General features: G+C 38.2%; 1 protein-coding gene across 4 annotated transcripts in view; it reads right to left on the bottom strand.

Annotated features, from left to right (window-relative positions):
* The window catches only part of UTRN (utrophin), a 348,263-nt gene that overhangs the window by 281,874 nt on the left and 42,660 nt on the right, over positions 1–23,729 (bottom strand). For all 4 annotated transcript variants that reach the window (XM_039346845.1, XM_039346844.1, XM_039346843.1 and 1 more), the window contains exons 3-9: positions 17,808–17,869; positions 12,043–12,135; positions 11,297–11,374; positions 10,065–10,157; positions 6,685–6,857; positions 5,544–5,659; positions 4,514–4,665 (exon numbers count right to left, since the gene is read on the bottom strand). In XM_039346845.1, coding sequence (XP_039202779.1) covers positions 4,514–4,665; positions 5,544–5,659; positions 6,685–6,857; positions 10,065–10,157; positions 11,297–11,374; positions 12,043–12,135; positions 17,808–17,869 — 767 coding nt within the window. The remainder of the gene's footprint in view (positions 1–4,513; positions 4,666–5,543; positions 5,660–6,684; positions 6,858–10,064; positions 10,158–11,296; positions 11,375–12,042; positions 12,136–17,807; positions 17,870–23,729) is intronic.

The raw sequence follows: 23,729 nt of genomic DNA, 5'->3' as shown, positions 1-23,729 counted from the left end.
GTTTAGCACCAAAAAAAATGATACATTCTATTTATTAGAACTTACAATCACTGGCTAGGGAATAAAGTTGTTTCAGGAACTTTACTTTCATTTTCAGGGTTCTAATCATATTCCTTTCATATAAGCACTTCTTATATTATTGCAGAATAGACTATATATTTACACTATAAAAGGACTGATTCAAGAAATAAACCTTCAACTGTAAAATGAGTTTGTCAGGATCAGTCCTAAAAGTATTGCATGATATTATATACCAATATTCAGGTAAAAGTAAGACATGTGGAGCCAAATAGAGAAATACGTTGGACTCCATTTCCAATGTTACTTACATTGGCACCTGTTTTATATATATAGTGAAATTACTAGCAAAGTCCAGGGAAACCTCAGCTTCTGTTAAAGTAATAGCTAGTGGAGCAAATTTATCAAAAGCCATGCCATGCTCTATTTTCTAAAAAGAAACAGAATAATTGGCAAAAGAATTCACATGGAGTCAATAGAAAAGGAAAAAGTCACACATAAATATAAAAAAGTAATAAAAACACAGCTTTATCTGGATAGCTCATTTCCTACTTCACTCTAAGAAACTATTTTTAAACACTCAAAGAGACAGAAGTGGGAACTGCCCTTACAGATCCATGGAGAAATCCTTTATTTTAAATACAACCCTGTCTATATAAATTTCAAAACAAATGCAACTCAGTGTTCTAAAACTGCTGGAGAGAAAGATTATTTAAGAGTCACTTGTAACAGCAATGTTCTGTGTAGCTCACACTGAAAATTGATATCATAGCTCAATATGTTTTATAAGTACTACACTAAGTAGAGACTTCATCTGTAAAACATATCCTATCTATTTCAAAGTATGAATGTCTATCATAAGTCAAGTTTCCGGATGCCTAAGCATGGTATGTAACCACAAACCTGCTTTCAGCTAGGATCTCTGACAAATGCCTGACAAAAATCCCTTCAGATATTTCAAACACTTTAAATAGTACACAGACTGAATGTTCTTCAACTAGTCTAACAAAAAGCAAGATGTTAGCATGTGGGAGTAGAAACTTTGTTTATAATTTGTTGGTCATTAGTAAAAGAAGTAAACCATAAATAAACTTCCAAAAATGTCATTAATTTGTGTTTGTTATTTACAAAATACCCAGCATTACTATGGTACTGTGATTAAACAGGCCTTGTTTGCCCACTTGCAATCTCAAAATTAATGCCTTAAAAATAATGGGAGTTGTTTAGACTGCTTTTTAGAAGGTCAGATCCTGAAGTTGAAACTCAATTATTTTGGCCACCTAATGAGAAGGAAGAACTCACTGGAGAGGAGCCTAATGCTGGGAAAAATTGAGGGCAACAGAAGAATGGGACGATAGAGAATGAGGTGGCTGGATGGAGTCACTGAAGCAGTAGGCGTGAGCTTAAATGGACTCCAGAAGATGGTAAAGGACAGGAAGGCCTGGAGGAATGTTGTCCATGGGGTCGCGATGGATCGGACACAACTTCACAACTAACAACAACAACTTAGACGCCCAAAGCTTTTTGAACTATATTATAAATCAGAATCATTTCATCTTCTGTTTACTCCTTAATAATTATGAAATTAAACAGTCTTGGGCATTTCATTCTGCCTTGCCTTTTCAAATTTTTAAAAGTATATGTTTAAGTCACAGAATGGCAAGAATCTGATTAGCTCCTTTTAAAATGAATTGGAACATCAAATGCAAAAACGTCCAAGCTAACTGGCTTCATTTCTAACTCTAGCAACTTCTCAAAACAAAATAGAAAAAAATAATTCACTACATTTGTGTGCATCAACATTTTATTGTCTCTCTCTGTGTATGGTTATATAATTTCCAGAGCCCTTTGTTTTTTAAGAAAATATATGTGGCAGCACTGTACTGCAAACACCACAGCAAAATGCCAGGAAAAAATCTTTATCGTACAAAGTTTCTTATTTGCAATAAAAAGTTATCAGTGTATCAGACTCCTTATTATGTATCATAAACTGATTATTTCATCATAATATACAGGTAAATAGGCATTGTTACCAGCTTTTTACTAAGGAGGGAAGGTTCAAGCAGTTGATCATTTAATATGCACTAAACTGTGTTTCTCTGTCTAAAAAAGTTTTAATATGTGAAGTCTTCAACTACAGCCTGAAGACATCTAGAAATTGAAGTCCACATATCTTAAAAATTACTGAAATTGAGAAACACTGCATTAAGCCAATTAAAGACTTGACACCTTTTATTTCTATATTTATAATAGGAAACAGTCATAAAATCACTTCACAAAAGTTTGGTGTCATCTAATTTTAGCTATGCAATGGCACAGTGGATTTTGGAAATTGCAAAACATGTTTGAAGGCTTACTGGAGTGTCCTCAGATGGCCCATGCCTATTATATACAGGGAACAGCTAGCAAAATTTCAATACTTTCAACTGTAGAAGATCTTGGTGATGGAAAGTTAAATGCAATTTTTTTTTTCTTAAAAAGGGAGAAAAGAAGTTAGTGAAAAGAATGGCACAAATCACTGCCACAAAGAGAAGATTACAAGTAGCCACATTTCAGGTACAGAAAAGCGGTCTGAGAGAATTAAGATGACCCAATTACTGTGACAATTCAAAGAAAGTCACAATAATTAAGACTGAAAATAAGAGGATGAACTAATGGTCAATAAATCAAACTTTTAGAATGGAATAAAAATATACTATAAAATTGAGAGGAAAAAGATAAACAGCAACTTTACTGCAGTATAACAAAGTGATGTTGAAAAAGCTGAGAAGGGGGAAGAATTTTTTTTTTTTTTTTTTAAGAAATGTAATGAGGTAGAGGGGAATAACAAACACCAACAAAAGAGGGAAGGAGAAAATTAAGTACATACAGGAAGTCAATGATTTGCTATATAAGATGAGGGCTTAATATTAAACCCGTAAAAGCTTTACACCAAGTACCTTCCCAAACATGATTGTTTGTTCAATTCTGATTGCATACCATGTACTGTATCAGCTGATATCTATCCACAAACAAGAAATACCACAAAAACTGGGTGGGGGGGATTGCAAAATATGCAACACTGGGGTGGAGCCACTTAGCATGATCTTATTCCCATACTGAGATAAGTACTTTGTATACTTTGGGAGATGCAGACCAAAATATCTGCAAGACACCAAGGTGGGGAAGATCTGAAGAGATTTAATGTAAACAGCCATGCTGGTATTCATGGAGAGACTGCAGCTATGTCATCTTGTATGGCATATTGAACGGCTAGCAAATACTTAAAAGAATATTTAAGGATGATATTGCTGAGGAAAACATTCAAAACAGCACCAAAATACTAAGAAGTGAGAAATTACTAATCAAATGTACTATACAATAAATGTCCAAACAATATATAGAGAAAAATGAATACTTGTAGATCTGCTGCAAAAATATCACTGAGAAACAAATCGGAGAAGCTCTGTAAAATGAAAATTCTGAAAAGACAATCAGAATCTGTTTATGAGATCTAAGAAGTAGAAAAAAGGATGGAATATACGGAATATTAAAATGAAAAATGAAGTGATTAGGGCTATGCAATGATTCAAAACAAAAAGGTGCTTTGGAACTCAAAGGGGAGAGCGTGCTCTCAAACTCCTTAAAGTAACAATCACCCCCCCCCCCGTTGCTCCACGGTCTCAAGAAAAAAAGGATTCAAGCAACTGGTGACAGATGTTTTGTGGACATTCTGCCTGCTCCAAAGCATTTTTGTGGCTTAGAATCCAAAGGTCTATTCAGCCTTAGAAGAGATAAAGGGGAAGAATGGAAGAATAAAGGGGCAAAGGCTGGAATATGATAAACATGCATAGGTGACCAAGAGAAAAAAAAAAAAGAACTGAAGACAGGCCATGAATGTGCAGTAGAAGGAAGAACTGAGAGAGTAAGCAATTTTCAAAAAGAGAAAGGGGCTGTCAAGAGGAAGAAAGAACATATTCTCATTGGAAGAGAGGAAAAAGAAACAGAAAATCCGCTTATGGTAAGTTAATGATAAACAAAGACAAGAAGAAAACAACGTGCCCCTTCACTGAAGAAGAGGAGGCCCTGCATGTTTACCAGTGTATTTTCATTTCAGAATCTTACTGACTCCAATAGCAGTATGGATGTAATTATATGGGATAGGGTTTCTGAACCTTGGCAACTTTAAGATGTGTGGAGTTCAACTCCTAGAATTCCCAGGTATTCTGGGAATTGAAGTCCATATGTCTTATAGCTGCCATGGTTGAGAAACACCAGTACAGGAGATCTCTGTGAGGGAATATTAATGTGTGGACATACATACATATATACCTAAATACAAAATATTAACATATCCTATATATTTTTACCCACTCTTTATATTTTTCTGTGTTCAGTCATGATTCTAAATATTGGTAAGCTGTCCTGGAAAATTTTGGTTTGGGGTATGTATTTTTAAAACTAATTAAATATAGTGCTATGAAAGAAAAATTACAAGTGATCAATATGCACCCACCTGTATATTTTCTTCACATTCCTTTTTATATTTCCTTGGAAGAGTCTCTACTTCTCGAATATCTTCTAAAGTAACTTGCTGTGGAAGGACCTCAAATAAAGATGTCAAATACATGATCATGGATTTCTTATCAGGAAGCTGTACAGCAACATCTGAAAACAGAGCATATAAATGGGATACTTATTTGATAGCTGTGCAAGATTTCCAGGCTATAGTTATGACAAAGCCATTAAACACCACTCCTTATCTTCAAGTCCATATCCTCAGATTAGTTCTCCCCACACAAAAATATAATAATTCAGCAAAGCAAGTAAAAAACATGAACCACTAAACTGAGAACCATCACTTCTCTATTCTCATGCTTTTACCATCATAACTGTGCTAGCAGATGGATTTAAATCAATTTTTAAAAAGCACAACATAAGTAACTGCGGGATATGCAAACTATCTATTAATGTTTAAACACCCACAACATGGACAGACAAACCTATTTCATGGCTTGGACCTGGGCCCAATTTCACTTATTTTTAAACTTTTTTGACCACTGACAACCCCAAATAATTGGCTAGCAGTGTGGCATATCACTATAGTTTCCAATCTGCTTTTCACTAAGTGGTTGGTGTTTTAAAGAGAGATTAAGGGATAAAACATGAATGCGACTATTTTGCTTCATTTTGTGAAACAAAATGCTATTTTATTTATTTATAGTTTACAAATGCAGAGAACTAACCAATATGAGAACTATGTGCCATGAAGTCACTAAGAGTTAATTTTGTCCTGATGTTACTTAACTAACCATTCAAAAGTCATTAAACTGAGCAAGAACAAGTCACTTTGTTATTGAAATTCAGCTATATAATTTTGTAAGTGTTCTTAAAATCACACAATTGTGCTGCAAAGCTGCATAACCCCACAGGTGAAGGGTCCTTAATTTCTTATCTAGAGCAACACTGCCCCCTTTCATCTCTGATATTCTCTACTTCTAGTAGAAAGGAATTATATAGCAGTTATATTATCATAATTGTTGTACCTTCAGGATCCAGCAATTTTTCTATTCCCAAGCAATTTTTAGCTATGTTGAAGGCATGTTCTAATCTTTCGTGTGGAGCCATTTTGATGACTTTATCCCAGCTGAAGAGCTCAGGTCTAAAAAAATTAGAATAAAATTAAGTGAATTAAAAAAACATTCACACTATAAACACTTGTATGCATTACATATAACAATAAACCCAAGTAAATAGCTTATGGAGACATCAAATTCCATACAGTTGCTGATATTTTGTGGAAAGAGAAACAATGGGAAACTACATAACCATTCCCTGGAAATGTAGGCCCCATACTTTAATAAGAAGGCTCCTTCCAACAGAGCAGACTTTCCTAGATGTATTATTTGTTTTTTTTCTTCACACTTAATATAAAAACATGGAATTAAGAGATTGGAGGTCCAATAATACAAGGCACAGTAATATTCCACAGTGCCTATGTTTTCATAAACACTGAAATGATGGCACTGAATAGCTAAACATGGGTTGAAGTATATGTTACGTATAATATGTAATATGTAGCTGTTCCTGTTCTTATTAGAACCCATGTACTGCATGCTGCGTATGAAACGGAACATGTTTCAACCAGTAAGAATAATTTCAGAACTGTTCAACTGATTTTAATGATGCCTAGTCCAGATTATATTTACAAGGAATGAGGCCTATGAATCCATATACCCTCAAAAAGAATAATTTTGTTTATGCAAGTAACTGACGTAGGACTTCAATTAGCACATCATTACATTATCAGATTTTCAAGGAAAAAATATTTATTATATCTTTCCATGTAAAACTAGAAAAACGGGTATTTGCACTTCATGTTTTCCATGTTTGTTCTTAAAAAAATCCCACAAAAATGATGTTTATTGCCTTCTCACACAAATTAGAAACCACTCTATTAAAACATGCTCTGCTTTCTTTTTACTTAACCTGTGCCAAGTGGCTTTAAAATCATTCCAAGCTTTATTTATTGAAAACTACAGCTCTGTAAAAAAATGCTACACTGGCAGCTTTCTTTCTATCTTTCCTAGAAACTGTTTTGTTTTGTTAAAATTGTCCAATTTGAAGCAAAATACCCTTTCTCCTCCAGTATGAAAATATTACAGATACTGGCAAGCAGTCACCTACTTATGCCTGTGGATCAATGCATTGAAGGCAAGTCCATTTGTCCAGCTGGTGGTGAAATTCAAAACATTAACTTCATTATATGGCTTTGTGGATTGCCGCACCCAGCTCAACAGGATCTTTTCACTATTGGTTTGCTGTAATTCTAACATTATATCTTTCATTACATCTTTAACCTAAAAAGAAGTGCCCAAAGTCAATAAAAAAGAATTAGAAGGACTCAAAAAACATTGTCTCAATCTTAGTATTCAAACAACACTGCAAAGGGTTAAATATTAGAAACAGATATTAAATTATGCCATACCAGAGCAAATGAAGACTCAAAACATTCTTATCTAATTACTCCATATACTAATTCCTCTGTTTTATTCCTTAATCTAAGTTCTTTGTATCCCTTAATGAGGTTTGTACATTAAGAAAATTCTACCCTGGTTCCCAATCTTACACATCAATGTCTTCCATTAGCCATGGAACCAAATTGAATATCTTTCTTGGAAATTTCTACACAGCCCAGAACATAATCTGATGAGAAATGGTTTCTTATAATTAAAATACAGATGAATTTTTATATTTCATTAGAAGTGTTTAGGATGCCATCAACTGAAAAAGCAGTAGAATTTGGAGGTGGGCAAATTGTTTCATACACAAACACATCAACCTTGAAACATCCTATTCTGAGTTTACAACAAATTGTTTTGATCTCACTAGAAGTGTTCAGAGACATTCCATCCATACCATAAATATTTTGAGCACAAAATACTTCTGAAACAACATGAAAATGCTTCCAATAAGATCAGAACTGGCGTACTGAACTGAAAACAGCATGTTTCAAATTTAAAACATTTTCTACCCCTAGTATAAACCAATCTTGAACTGATAAGGTCTGACAAATAGCTCAAGTTCCTTCTTTAACAGTTGACTTACATATATTGACTTACAAACCAAAATTAGAAAAGTAACATGGATTTAACAAATAAAAATTTCTGTTCTGTCCAATATACCTAAATTTTAGATAGAGATTTGCTAATGCAGGGCTGTTCAACTGGTTGTACATTAGCACCGTGGCAGGTAGTACGCGACCCTGCCCAGCCAAGTGTAGTGGGGAAGGGAATGAGCCAGTGCAGCGCAGGACTTACTGTGAGAGAGTCCTCCAGAGCTGCAGAGTGGCTGGGGTGAGGCAAAGGCACCAGGCTCACTTCCGGCTCACCCAGATAAGAAAGGAGGAGGGGGGAGGAAACAGGAGATGCTATAAAAGGAGGCAGTTTGGGTGGGAGAGGGAGAGAGAAAAAAAGACACAGCCTTGGGAGGAGGCGGAGTCAGCTTTAGCTGCACCAGAAGGGAAAGAAGGAGGAGGGTGGGGGGAGAGGAGAGGAGATCAAGCAGGTCGGCCATGAGCCGATCTACAACTTTTGTGGCAGCCATCTATGCTGGCAGCAACCAAAAGGCAAGAAATGCAGCAGGGGAGGGGTTACCCTCCATGAGGAATGAAGAAAGGCAGCATCAGCTGGAGGTGAGGCACAGAGGGAAGGAGATGGAGAGTGGAAAGATTCTTATGTGCTTTTGTGACTTTGAAGTTCTGGGATTTGTGCAATGTGGGCTTTGTGTTCTTAAGGAGTGTTTGGCAATTTCTATTTGGCTGATGGCTGATGTCTCACGTTAGCTTCTATTGCTCTGCTATTATTAGCTGTAAGGGATTTTGAAATATTTTTCTCCTGAATGGATTTTGCCTGTAGCATTCCTTTACCTATGAATGGAGCCATTTGGGGAGGCTGCCTTAGCCGGCAGCCAGTACTTACTACATTTTTTTTCTTCCTTAAGTGCCAGCTGATGGCTCCTTAACTTTCCTTTCTAGCCAATAGCTAAAGGGGAATGCGTCTTTTTAAGCTAGTTCCCTCAGCGGCTTGTCTTTTCTGTCTCTGGAGGCTTTTCCTTGTTTGATGAATATATGGAAGAGGGAAAATATTGGGGGGAAGGGGGTTCAAATTCTTCCTTCAGAAGGAGATGGGAATGAGAAAGAGGGAGGCAGGGAAGAAGGGAGGGCGGGAGGGAGGGAAGGATGTTCCGCCCTAGTACTTGGCCACCAGCAGCCCCCGCCATTGACTTTGTTTGTCAAAAGATTGCAAAAGGGGATCACATGACCCTGGGACACTGTGACTATCATAAATATGAATCAGTTGCCAAGCATCCAAATATAAATCACATGACCCTGGGCATGCTGCAATGGTCATAAGTGTGAAAAATGGTCATAAGTCATTTCAGTGCAATTGCAGTTTTGAACAGGGGTTTTTTTTTTTTTTTTGGTCATCAAGTTTTTGACACCATGCTAGGTGGTACTCGAATATTGCCATATTCTAAAAGTGGTACAATCAGTGAAAAGGTTGAAAAGCTCTGCTCTAATGGACTCAGTGGTAACCTATAGAAATCACGTTAAATAGATCCCATCTTTATCATACACATAACATCTGGTTCTAATGATATTTCTAGCCCTCATTTCAGACTTACATAAAAATGTATCCTCCTGACCTCTTCCATATGTGAAATAAAGAAATCTAAAGCAGTAGTTTCCCATGTCATTTAAGCAAAGGGGCAAACAAGCATTTCTTATGTTGTCTAAATGGAGAAAGTTCGGATTTATTCAAATTATTAATTCAAAATCTAGCATGCAAATTCTTAACTTTACCTCATTTTTAATAAGTTCTACTTTATAAATATTACATTACATATGAAACACCATAAGTTACATTATTATTACATGATCTCACTACCCCTCACGAACCACCTGTAATGTCCATATAGACCATCTGTAGTTACAGACCATAGAATGGAAATCATTGTTCTGAACACAGCACACAAAGAAGATGGGAAAAAAAGCCCAAAAATGTGAGTTTCATACTCATTTCAAACCAAAACCTATAGATTAGCACAGGACACAAAGGTCTTTATATGTGACATCTTGTATAGAGTGCACCGATGAGAAGGGGATTGAATAACAAAATGTGCATCATGATATTGCAATTTGAATTCTGCCATTTTAGCACAGGATTGGCAATGTAGCATACAGGTATGTAAGGGATGGAGCTGAAAACTCTGTAAGAAGTTTCACACTATGTTTCAAGTCGTTGTTTAGAGCAGTGTTTCTCAACCTTGGCCCCTTTAAGATGTGTGGACTTCAACTCCCAAAGTTCCCCAGAATTCTGAGAGTTGAAGTCCACACATCTTAAAGGAGCCAAGGTTGAGAAATACTGGCTTAGAGTACCCAGAATTTCAAGACTGGTTGGTCAGCTGCTATGAAAGTTCTATAGCATCTCCACCAATGCATTCTACTGCGAAATAATGATTCACATTATTCACATGGGCTGAGAAAAAGTATCAAATCTGCTCACCTGCCAGTGCAAAATTATACTCCATAACAATCCAAGTGTCAGCTTTTGATTTCCATCAACAATGTCTGTCCCTCCTATGTTCACCAGATCCACCTGGAAACATTGTCAAAAAATGAAAATGTCTTCTTAATCAAAGGCATGCATACTTTAAAGGAACTACCTATAGTAAAAAGTGGGTAATAGAAAACCAATGCTTATCAACTGTTACTCTACTAGAACTCTCACCATAGTTTCTCACATTCCTGGAATCCGCTGTGTAACTTACTGATTTAATTAATTAAATTAATTTAATTTAGCCAAAATGAAGTAGCTAATTACTATATAATATTCTGATTTTAATATACTGACAGTATGATGATCAATTCAAAGGAACTGATTTTCTTTTAAAAAAATTACACCAGTAAGAAAAATGAAAGTGTGTAATATAAAGGCATAATTAATAAATAGAATACAAGCAATTGACAATTGTGATCAGGAGGGCTTTTGCACAACTCCAGGTTGTGAGTAAGTTACACTCTTTCCTGGAACAATCCTTATTCAGAGTTACCCATGCTCTAGTTGGGTGGCCATATAAATTTTCATAAATAAATAAATCTATATAAAACTCCTAATCTTTCCATTTTTGCAAAAAAAAATTCTCATGCTACCAATGCAACCTTTCCATTACAAATATTTCCAAACTTATTGCTGCAACCACAACATTATTATCAGTAATAAGAAAACAAAGTTTTTACATTTTCCCATAACAAAAGTTCAGTTACTGAATCAGACATTAGGAAAGACACGTGCTGTGATTGTGTTTAATTCTGCAAATGGAGTCAAGCTAGTATCCAAGTCTAAGAGTAAGCAATATTTAATAGGGTAATTACTTCTTACAAGCCAATGAATCAACATCATCTCTATGAGTCTAATGCACCTGAGAACAGACTGAGGTCTATAGAAACAAAATTATAATTTGGCTCAGCCACACAAAATAAATATTTCCATCTATAGCCCCTTAGGATCTCCAAGAACAAGAAATACAAGTTCCTTTCTTAAAGTAACAATCATGCCATATAGCACATTTTGTTATCTTCAAAGCACAGGCAACTAGCAAAATTGAAAGGAGGCATGTTAAGTTGTACAAATTTTAGTCCACATACCCCTTCTCAAAGACAGAGTTTTCAGAAAACAATTTTACAATTATCTTTTCCTCTCACATTTCAAGGAAACTTAGCAGTTTAGAAACTTACATTGTTCTGATGTAAAACCTGGAGTACTTTGTTGACATTATTCAAAGCATGGACTCTAGTAGTTCCACGTTCTTTTAGCTTGCAGAAAAAAGAAAAAAGAAAACAATATGCAAATAATGATAAATGTTACAATTAACTTTTCAGGAAAAGCACAGTTAAAATAATGATGCAGATTTTGGAATATTTACTCTAATTGAACTGAATCCATATACCTTTCCTTTATCCAAGTAATAGGACTGCAACACCCTGCAGTATGCATTATTTTGGAAACATAGGTCAAAACATTTAAAGAGCAATACTGTACAAAAAGTATTACACTGTAGCGAACTTTAGTTATGTGCATACTTTTTCTCTCTTAAAGCATGAGTTTAGCAAAGAACATTTTACAATTTTTGTTTAAAAATTGAAAGCTAGTGTAGAAACAGAATTTACAAACCATGTATATCAATCCTCTTGTTAATTAACTAAATTCAGTGTGAGTAGACTTTTATTTCCAACAGTCCAAGAAATAGTTTTAAAACCTTGACATTTCATCTTGCTTCCCACTGAGGATACTAAAGTTAGCTAAACTAATTGTCACTGGGCAGTATAGACCAGTGTTATTCAACCTTGCTAACTTTAAGATGTGTGGACTTCAACTCCCAAAATTCCCAAGCCAGAATACTGATATTGTAAATGAACAACGGCATAGTACTTTAAATTATCTTTTCAAGATAAGGATGATAATAATGGCAATTACCACTTACCAGTGGCTTCCCTGATAGCCCTTCTAAAAGATCTAAGAGTTTCCTCCCATCTCGAAGATCTGTGAATATATCCTTTATTGGCTGTTTTCCAAACTATAAAATAAGATACGTAGTTTTTTTAAAAAAAATAACTTCTAAGTCCATAATACAACATAAATAAAAAGATAAACTATAGCCAGATGTCATCTTGAAATACTATTATCTACACGTTACAGCATTCCAGATTTCTTAGTGTGATTTTTATAACAGGACTGTGCTCATTTCCCCCCCCCACACACACACACACATATTCCTATTCCCTGAGATGGAAAAGAATAGCACCAGGGGAAATTTGGTACCCCAGGAATGAGATAAAATCAGAGGTTTCTCTTGCAAGGAAATGCTTTGGGGAATTTATTTTAAATACATGGAGACCAGAAAAGTTGCAGAATCTTTCAGCTGTTTATCTAAAACAACATCCATGCAACATCCATCCACCAGCCTCCACCATTATACCACCAGAACATCTGCCTTTAATAGGTAGAGAGCTACTATACGATGAAAAACTAGACTTTAAGGAAGGAAATCCAGCTCTCCCCTGCTGAAGTGAAATGCTAGCACAGATGGAGCAGATAGAGGTAGTCCTCAACTTACAACAGTTCATTTAAGTGACTGTTCAAAATTACAACGGCACTGAAAAAAGTGACCTATGACAATTTTTCAACTTACGGCCATCATAGCATCCCCATGGTCACATGATCAAAATTCAGATGTATGGCAAGTGACTCGTATTTATAATGGTTGCAATGTCCCATGGTCATGTGATCCCTTTTTGCAACCTTCTGACACACAAAGTCAATGGGGAAGTCAGATTCACTTAACAACCATAGGAAGAAAGGTCGTAAAATGGGGCAAAATTCACTTAACAACTGTCTCGCTTAGCAACAGAAATTTTGGGTTTATTTGTGGTTGTAAGTCGAGGACTACCTGTAACAGATAATTTCAAAGCTTCTCTTGGCCATGGAATGAAATGTAAGGGAGAAAAGAGAACAATTCAGGCAATGTCATTTCCAAATATGGAAATGTCCTACTCTAGAACTCTCCATGAAAAAAAAAAGGTTCCAGTTTGAGATGAAATGATAAGGTATAAAAGATAAACAAATATTCCTCCCCCCCAACCCTCATTCCCATCTCAGATTGTCATCCTCTGTAGCCTGAGCAAGCTATATCTGGAGAGATTAAGTGCTACATTATGCAATAAGCAAGAGCTATTTAGGAACTTGGTTCCCTTCCGCACGTCCTTCTTCAATAAGTTCATGATTCAAGCTTCAAAAAGCCTACTTTATGTAAATAAAGCTCACAAAGGATGCATTCTTCTTTTGGGGGAAAAAGTCTATTACACATAGCTTGCGCTTTTTCGCTTGCTCCCATCCTTCAGCATGAGTGTTTCCAATCTACCACCAGTTTCTGTTTTCCTTTCTCTATATTAATGCCTTCTAAGTCATCCAACAACAGTTTGAACTCACACACTCTCAATAGCTGAAGTTTAGACAATCAGCTTACAAAATATCTTAATGCAGAAATATGACTAGGTTCTGGAGGGAGATTTAAACTATTCTTGGATGAGAGGGGGTTTTTTTAAGTTTTATTTATGGGAAGCATCAGTGATGAATAATTTGAAACTCTTTTTTTATTTAATATGTGTCTATTCAGGCAGAAATTTCAGGATCAGACCTACCTGGGCATAGTCATGGCAAGCCACATGTACTAAGTGATGGAATTGTATAAAAGAGCTTAGGGGAAAAGTTTGAGGATAGTACTCATGAACCAATAGGAACTTGGATATTAAATTGTACTAGGAACCTCTAGGTCAGACATGTCAAACACAAGGCCCGGGGGCTGGATGTAGCCCGCAAAGTGGTTTCATGTGGCCTACGAAGCCATCCTGGAAACAATGAGGGAATGGCCCCCTCTGCCTTGGCCCTCGCCCAGGCCAGCTGGGAGCCAATGTACAATTTTGTGGTGGCCATCTATGCTGAAACGCATTCAGTCTTAGCTCCATAAGCCTGCATGGCCTGAGAGGAACAGTGAGGCTCCTCCAGCAGACCATGTCTTGGCAACTGCCCTGGTCCCACCCCTTTCTGACAGAGAGCCTCAGATCTATCCCACTCCTGCCCAGGCCCCCACAGGCACCCTTGTCACGAATGATGTAGAGCTGGCCACACCTATCCAGTAGGCCACACCCACTCCATCCACACCCACCCGGCCCCCTGAGGGCAACTGCAATGCTAATGCAGCCCTTAATGAAATTGAGTTTGACACCCCTGCTCTAAGTTTTGGATCCTAAACTATGTTCACAAACTGGAAACAACCATCATATCCACCAATACAGAAAATTTAGTCTTGTTCCCTAATGGCAGCAAAAAATGGATGTGGAAGTCTAGAAAGACTGTATGTATTCAAAGAGTATCTTAATAAAGCATATTTAAAAGGGGAGAGAATGAAGTTCCTTTAGCTCTTAATTACATTAACTTCCTATCAACTTATTAAACTTTCCTCCTCATCAATTCATAGGAACCAAACATGAAGATTGTTGCTACTAGCTATTTACTATTCAAGAAAGGAAAGATTTCCAGTACATAGATCGAAAACTAATTTCTAATTCATGTCCTGTATCTAAATATGGTACTTGGATATCTTGTGTCAAGATTTTCCATTTGATGTACCCAAAGCATGAGAATTTGATGTGGGAAACGATTGACAAAGCAGAAAGGTCACTAAGCAAGAGAAGAATAGTTTCAGTAAATAAAGTACAGTGCATTTTGCCAGCATCTAAATTTAGTGCACCATCTTAAATGAGAAGTATTTTATTGTGGTTTTCTAGCTGTTTATTTTTCTGCTTGAATTCCTGTTTGCATTCCAGTTATTCAAGAAAGCAACAAATTAAATGTTGTTGAGGTTCTGGAGGAACTGGATATTTGATCTTTGATAGACTTGTGACCAAAAACAAAACAAAAAACAGTTCACTTAGTTTATTTACTTATTTTAATGACGGTACAGGAAAAAGGCATATATAGCTGATTACTTCAAAAATAGAAATGAACAGCAACAACTATACTTATTTCCATGATAATAAGTAAGTGAAAACAGCCCTACCTTTCAAAATACAGTTTAAAGTTTAAACTGTAATTGAAAGCAACCTGATTTGTAAGGAATTACTATTCAAGTGAAATCAAAGCTCTCAGAATTAGGTTAACACAGTGTCTAGTCCAATCAAAATTATGTGTGTCCCCTTTGAAGAGTATGGAAGCATGTCCTGTATTTCATTTTATCCATAATAATTTTGAAATTGTACAGAGAAACCTCAGTTCTAAATAGCTCACACAATGACGCCCATTAAAAAGCAAATCCATATGCTCATCTATATGAGCTACTTTGGGGTATCTTTCTCGTTCTGCGAAATCATTTACAATTAGGTTTTAGTACCAGAACTCCCAGTTAAAAACTGGCCACAAAGCAGAATGTAAAAATATGATTTCAAGTCCATTTGCAAATTATGAGCAAAATCCCACTAATTTTTCCAGCTGGTGAAACAAACAAGAGGGGTGAAGGCTAAACATCCCCAGAGCAGCTTGGACACTTCAAGGTAAAGAAAAAGTGTACCCTTATGGTAAATTCATTTACGTGCTATTAATTGTTGAATTATGACTTATAATTTGAGTTTAATCCAAGTTAAACTATCTTTTAACATAAAACAGAACCAAGAGGCTTTCTGGTAGTCATCTATGTTTTATTTTACTCATTTCAAAAGGTGATAGCCTAGGTTTTCTGCACTGAAGCAAAGCCTGCATTCCTGCTGTCAAATCCTGCCCCGGTGTCTTCACTGTTGATGAATATTAAGCAGCATTAAAGCAGAGGAGTGCAACAACTCCAGCTGAGGGCTGCACCTGGCCTTTGACTGATGTGCCAAAGCTAAATTTCAACAGGAAGACAGAGAAGCAGGCGGACCAGCATGTAAACTAAATGCCTTTTAGTTCCTACTAAATTATACTTAAACAACTTAATTAGGTAAGTTGATATAATTGTTCACTGTGTACTTAAAGAGATTTTTTTTTCTCCTACCTATCCCTGAAAAAAGATATTTCTTCATTGGAATCTTTCTTTCTTTCTGGAAGCCTGAACAAATATATTTGTGTTTTAAGGAAGAATAAAGTGATATACTCAGAGGAGACCCAAATAACTTTTCCGAATTATTTGTTGAGTATTTACGGTGGTTATAGGAATTAAGAGAGAGGAGCTGCTATTTATAATCCAATAAACTGTTCAACAGGTGCAGTTCACTGCATGTGCAGATGGGGAGGAAGCAAATATTATATTTATTGCTAATACAACCAGTAGCCCTTGACTTACAACCACAATTGGGCTCAGTACTTCCATTGCTAAGCAAAAACCATATTAGATGTGCTATTTACAGTAAGCTGTAGGGCATAGGCTACTTTGAGACATAGTGCCATCAACGCTAATATAATATCTAACGTATACAGATAAAAAATAGGAAGTGCAAACCCCCAGCCTTAGATTGGTGCTATCCAAATTACAGCTACATTCAGTCTCTAATGTATGTCCACAACTGAGCCCCAAATTTCTACTTCTAAGCAAGACAGTTGCTAAATGAATTGTGTTCCCATTTACAATCTTTTTTGTCACAGTTCTTAAGCAAATCTTTGGAGTTGTTAAGCGAATCATGCTGTGGTTAAGCATATCTAGGTTCCCTCACTTTCCTTGTCAAAAAAAAAACAAAAAAACAGCTGGGAAAGTTACAATTGTGATCACGTGACCCTGGGACAGTACAACTGTCATAAATACAGTTGTCAAGGGCCTACATTTTGATCATGTAACCATGGGGCCGCTACGACGGTTGTTAGTGTGAAAAATGGTCATAAGTCACTTTTTTCAATATGGTTGTAATTTCAGTCACTAAACAAATGGTTATAAGTTGAGTATATCTGCTGTCTATCTAAGTCTATCTGTACTCAGGAACGCTATAAATTCAATGCATACAGATACAACCAAATCTACAAGGGAACGTCCTATACAAGTTACCGAACCTTGCATTTAACTGAGATCTTCCTTTTGGGTAAAAGGTCATACTGAACACCCATATCACTAGATATGAAATAACTTTGTTCATTGCTGGAAAAAGCAAAAGATTTACTTTGGAGTTGCATTTCTGACATTGGCTGAAATCCCAATACAGACTGCTGACAATGTCACGCTACTCTGAAAGGGACTGTAGTATTTTTGCATGTGGCTTTTAAAAGACAATGAATCAAACATTTGTTTGCAGAAAGGTCAGAATCTCTGGAGAAGGTTCTGCCAACACAGGCAGCTTGCAAGAACTATATAATGTACTCAGTCTATTACTGGGCCCTTTAGAATGAAAGGTATTTCAAAAAGTTATGCATTAACCAAATCCTGCAAACTGGGGCTGGGCAAGGAAAGTAGGAACTTGGTGGCAAAGAAAATGGCCATTTTAAAAGGGTGATTAGCACAGTTAGGTTGTAGCTAATATGAAGCCCTTTTAAAGGAGAAATAGGGAGAGAGCAAAATAAATATTGCTTGGGATCTAGACTTAGAACATATTTTAATCCAATACGTAACTGAAGATGCTATGTTTTACTGAACATAACTTAAGCTAGCCTTTTTCAACCTGATGCTCTTGCATGGAAATTCAATACATCTGATAGGCCAGGGATTAAAGAAGAGCCACTGTGAGCCATCCTTACCTTCGAAAAACGAGTGTTTATCCACTTGGTGAAGGTTTTCTTTTGTACATCTTTGTGTTCATCTAGAAAATAAGACAGTTAACAAATTTAAATATCGTTCTCATTTCTATGCAATGGTATAGCTGTCAAACTTTTCTTCCAGGAAAAGTTATCAAGAAAAAAACAGAGGTTCATCAGAATATGGAGATATGGGGTAACATTTTAGATTGTGGTTTTCAAGCTATTTGATTTTCATAATTCAAGGATAATACATATCCCTATCAGAATGTAAACTGAGTTCATAAAGGAAATAAATAAGATAGTATTTTCTGCACCTGCTGACCAAAATTTTTCTTAGAATTCTCAAAAACAGTTAATCTTTTCGGAAGCAAATTCTGAAGACTGATACTTTATGAAGAGTTTATATAAACTAATCACTAAGAAAGAGTTTTCAAATTCCTGAGTTTTACTGGGCTAAAATGCTTCAGATCCTGACACTCTTGACAGGCAATCAGACAGTCCTCTTAATTTTCTTCCACAAAGATAATTCTCTTAATTACTTTCCACAAATACAGGGGATAGTATTTAAGAGATATCTGGATATTTCACCTCTTCTTCTCTGGATTAAACATTGTTTCCCCCAAAAAATGTGATATCAAAGTTAGATTTCCCTCTATTGAAACAAAACACTGAAATCATTTGTTAGGCTTCTGTTTCTTCTTTGCTTTGGTTCGTTCCTTTTACTTTTATCAAACAGAGGTTTGAGAGGACACAGCAGACTAATATTGCTTATTTCAAAATGTGCTTGGAACATCAAACTCATTCTGACATCATCCATTATATTAAGACACAAAGGTCAACATTCTTTTTCACTGGTTCTTAAAATTCCCGTTTCCTTTAATTGCTTAAGGAATTTAGAAATAAAAGTAGGAATTAGCCTGTGGGTTTTCAATCACAAGACCAAGAATGCTGCAGAGTTAACAAGCTTCTGTTTGCTTGCCTTGGGATTATACTGCTCTATCTATATGCATCAACCCTCACCCCAGACTGTCCGGGTAGAACTGAAGAATTGAACAGCCAAATTATTCATTAATTTTTATACATTACCTCATTAAAAAAATCAGTCATCCATAAAAACATCATCTAATAAACATAAATAAATCACTGGAGAACCATCACTGCATATCCAAATGCTTGTGTGAACTGTCTCAACATGCAATTTAAGAGACAACAGGAGGGATTTTAAGAGATGCTCCTAGGCAGAGAATTTCACAGTAGTAGAATTGAGAAGATCCTGTCCTATATAGAGCCATCCTTCCCACACTGGTGACTTAATGTGTGCAGCAGTTTAGTTCCTTTTATCTCCAACTAAAACAATAATCACATTATTTTGCTGCAAATGACAAAAACCATAATCCAATAAGAGAAGTTCTAAGAGACTATATGATATTTATCTACAAATATCGAAAAGGACATAATGTGCTTGTAGGAGCAGACCTTGTCCTATGTTGGAACTGAGAGGAGTTCAAAGACTAGTGGGGGTTCAAATTAAAAGAAAAGAAATTTGGCCTGAATATTAAGAAGAATTTAATGATAGTAAGAACTGTTAAGTACATCAATGGTACATCCGCCTTCACTAAAAGGTTTTTAAATGGCCATGCTGGTGATGATTTTGTTATCCATTCAGTGTGTCCGACTCTTGGCAATTCTACGGGCCGATCTTCCAATCTTGCACTACTTCTTTGAGTTGTTCTATACCAGGGGTAGGCAACCTTGAAGTCCACGAGTCATAAAAGAGCCAAGATTACCTATCCCTGTTCTATACTCTGGCTGGTGTCAGATTTGATAGTGTCCAGCCATTGTGTTCAGCGGCCTGGTTTCCTTTTACCACTAATTCTTCCCAACGTAATTGCTTTCTCTAGTGAATTCCCCCATATGACACGGCCAAAATAAGTGAGATGCAGTGGATTCCTGCGGCAGATGGTTAAACTATATAGCCTATAGTAAAATGCAGCTCATGCATTTTACAATTTCAGGGGATAATAGGCTGAGGAAAACTACTGTACAACCTTCCATTGTATTCAAAATGGAAATTATGCTCTTAATGAACAATTATGAAACATACATAAGAGAAGGCAGTCTGCTGTTTAAAACATTTAGTGCAGGAATGAAGAACCCACAGCCAACCTTTAGATACAGGACTGCTGAATTCTAACCCCCCCCCCCCCCATCACTTCTAAATGGATCAGTTAGTAGATAGGGACAAAGACAGCTGTGGTTCATCAACACCTGAAAGTAATAACTTCTGAATAGCAATAGCACTTTCTACTTTAAACATTTCTTTATCCAAATGAAACAATAATCTTTTACTTATAGTTTTGGATGGCGGCTATAAGAAAAGCCTACGCAAAAAGATTGTGGGCTGGAATAGCAATGCTAGAAATCAAGCTCACTGCCAAAAAAGAAAACCCCACCTCTGCATCTAGCAGAGCCCTTCGGTACATTCTGATAAGAGGAATTGAGTACTGACTCCCTTCCTTGTTGACCCCCATCACAACAGTAACTTCGGAGAACTAATTAGCCCACTCCAAACTACAATATATTCAACAAAATCCTAATGCATGAGAAGCCCAAAACTAAATTCAATCTCCACTCTTTGTTTTCTCTTTCCCTGATACATTTTCCTTCTTTGGGGAGACTTATTTAAAGTCCAATTTGCCTTATAACTTTCAAGGCAGACAGGTTTTGTTTTGTTTTTATTTTGTAAATTGTTCAGACAGCATTTCAAACTAGACGGCAGGATATAAAAGTCAGGCATAAATAGTTTAATCAAATAGTGATTGCAAAGTATAAATAATAATGAATACAAAAACACACCCACATGTCCTGGTATTTCCACGAACCCTTTTTGCATAAAAATGCAATAAATATTAATAAGTTAGGCAATGTCTTTTATTATACTATTCAGTACTATTTTTAAACATGATTCCCTGTTTTAGGTGATAATCTTTGCTAATAGGATTGCTCAATTGGCAAAAGTTCTTTTTCGAGGATCCAAGTATTAAAGAATTTCACTTTTTCATTAAAAATACTCATATCAAAAAACTCAAAAGATAATTTGGCCATTAGAAAGAACATGGGATCGTGGAAGTAAAAAAGGGATTTCTTCAAAGCATGATGTTTGATATACGACCTATGGAAACCATTTCAAGCCCGCTCAAATTTGTGAGCAAACATCACAAACACAGCCATTCTGCATTTCATTTATTTATTTATTTATTATTTATTTCTAAAATTTATATGCCGCCCAATCCCAAGGGACTCAGGGCGGTGTACAAAATTTAAAACAATAATATGACAATAAAACAATAAAATAAATACATTCATACAGCGTGTCCGATCATATCCCGCCCCCCCCGGGGACATCAGCCCCAGGCCTGCCGGAACAGGAGAGTTTTAATGGCTTTCTTAAAGGCCGGCCGGGTGGGAGTAGTTCGAATCTCGGGGGGAAGTTGATTCCACCAGGTCAGAGCCACCACAGAAAAGGCCCTTCCCCGAGGGCCCGCCAGCCGACATTGTCTGGCCGATGGGACCTGAAGGAGGCCCAATCTGTGGGACCTCACCGGTCTCTGGGAACTGTGCGGCAGTATGCGGTCCTGTAAGTAACCTGGTCCTATGCCATGAAGGGCTTTAAAGGTGATAACCAACACCTTGAATTGCGTCTTGAGACCCACAGGAAGCCAGTGCAGCTCGCAGAGGATAGGTGACACGTGGGCGTACCTTGGCGCACCCACAATCGCTCTCGCAGCTGCATTCTGAACCAACTGCAGCCTCCGAACACTCTTCAAGGGTAGCCCCATGTAGAGCGCGTTATAGTAATCCAGTCTTGAGGTGACAAGGGCATGAGTGACCGTGAGTAAAGCCTCCCGGTCCAAATAAGGCCGCAACTGGTGCACCAGGCGAACCTGGGCAAAGGTCCCCCTGGCCACAGCCGATAGATGTTGTTCCAAATTTAGCTGTGAGTCCAGGAGGACACCCAAGTTGTGTGCCTGCACTGAGGGAGGTAAATTTACCCCCCCCAGGACTAATGATGGACCATCAAGTTGACCTTTGGGAGGCAAGACCCAGAGCCACTCAGTCTTGTCAGGGTTGAGTCTAAGCCTGTTCACTCCCATCCAGACCCTCACATCTTCCAGGCACCGGCACATTACGTCGACTGCTTCACCGAAAGGACACGGGGTGGAGATATACAATTGGAAATCATCCGCGTACTGATGATACCTCACCCCGTGTCGCCGAATGATCTCACCCAGCGGTTTCATGTAGATGTTAAAAAGGAGGGGGGACAGGACCAAGCCCTGAGGCACCCCATGATCGAGGCGCCTAGGGGTCGATCTCTGTCTGCCCGCCAACACCGACTGCAACCTGTCAGAGAGGTAGGAGGAGAACCACCGCAATACCGTGCCGCCCACCCCCACCTCTCCAAGATGACGCAGAAGGATACCATGGTCGATGGTATCGAAAGCCGCTGAGAGGTCAAGAAGCACCAAGATAGAGGAATGACCACTATCCCAGGCTCGCCAGAGGTCATCGGTCAGTGCGACCAAAGCAGTCTCAGTGCTGTAGCTGGGCCTGAAACCAGATTGAAAAGGGTCCAGATAATTAGTTTCATCCAAGGATCGCAAGAGTTGGGACGCCACCACCTTCTCTACAACCTTCCCCACAAAGGGGAGGTTGGAGACAGGACGAAAGTTCTTCAAAACAGCTGGGTCCAGGGAAGGCTTCTTGAGGACGGGCCTCACTACTGCTTCCTTTAAAGGTTGCGGGAAAGACCCCTCCATCAAGGAGGTGTTGATTATCGCCTGGAGCCAGCCTCGTGTCACCTCCCCACTGGCAGAAACCAGCCAGGAGGGGCACGGGTCCAATAAACAGGTGGCGGCATTCATTGCCCTCACGGCCTTGTCCACTTCATCAGGGGTCACAGGCTCAAACTCGTTCCAGATAACATGACTAAGACCAGGCACTGCCCAGTCGGAGTCCAGGTCTCTCTGAATCTGAGCGATTTTGTCCAAAAGAAACTGAACAAACTCCTCAGCTCTCCCCTGCAAGGGTTCCTCCACCTCCTCCACTTTAAGAAGGGAGCAGATCACCCTAAACAAGGCGGCCGGGCAAGATTCTGAGGACGCAATAAGTGCGGAAAAGTGAACACGCTTTGCCGCCCTTATCGCCACTAAATAAGTCCTAATATAGGCTCTTAATAGTGATCGGTCAGATTCAGAGTTACTGGCCCTCCAACGTCGCTCTAGACGTCTCTTGTGGCGCTTCATCTCCTGGAGCTCCTCAGTAAACCAGGGTGCCCTCCGGGGACCACCACCACAGAGAAGTCTCAAAGGCGCAATTCGATCCAGGGCCCTGGACGCCGCCTCATTCCAGGCCACAACCAGGGACCCGGACGAGTTGTGGACAAGGGAGTCAGGTATTTCCCCAAGCTCCTCCTGGAACCGATCTGGGTCCATTAGGCGCCTGGGGAGGAACCACCTAGTCGGCTCCATCACCCTGCAATGGGGAGTGATGCTCTGAAGTCCAGCCTCAATAGGAAATGATCTGTCCATGACAAGGGAGAGATCTCTATTCCCCTTAATTCCAGATCATGTCTCCATTGCCCCGAGAGAAACACAAGGTCGAGTGTGTGACCACCCCTATGAGTCGGATCCTGGATTACCTGGGTCAGGTCCATGGTTGCCATGGAAGCCATGAACTCTTGCGCCGCCTCTGAGCGATCGCCGAGTGATGGCAGGTTAAAGTCCCCCAGTACCATAAGTCTGGGGAACTCCACCGCCAACCCGGCTACTGACTCCAGCAGCGCAGGCAGGGCTGTTGCAACGCAGCTGGGAGGTAGGTACGTCAGCAGCAAGCCCAACTGAACCCGTGAACCCAACTTCA

Source organism: Crotalus tigris, unplaced genomic scaffold (assembly GCF_016545835.1).
Source record: "Crotalus tigris isolate CLP2741 ecotype Arizona unplaced genomic scaffold, ASM1654583v1 scf7180000018030.5226217, whole genome shotgun sequence".
Taxonomy (NCBI): Eukaryota; Metazoa; Chordata; class Lepidosauria; order Squamata; family Viperidae; genus Crotalus; species Crotalus tigris.
This window is presented reverse-complemented; position numbering and strand designations above follow the sequence as displayed.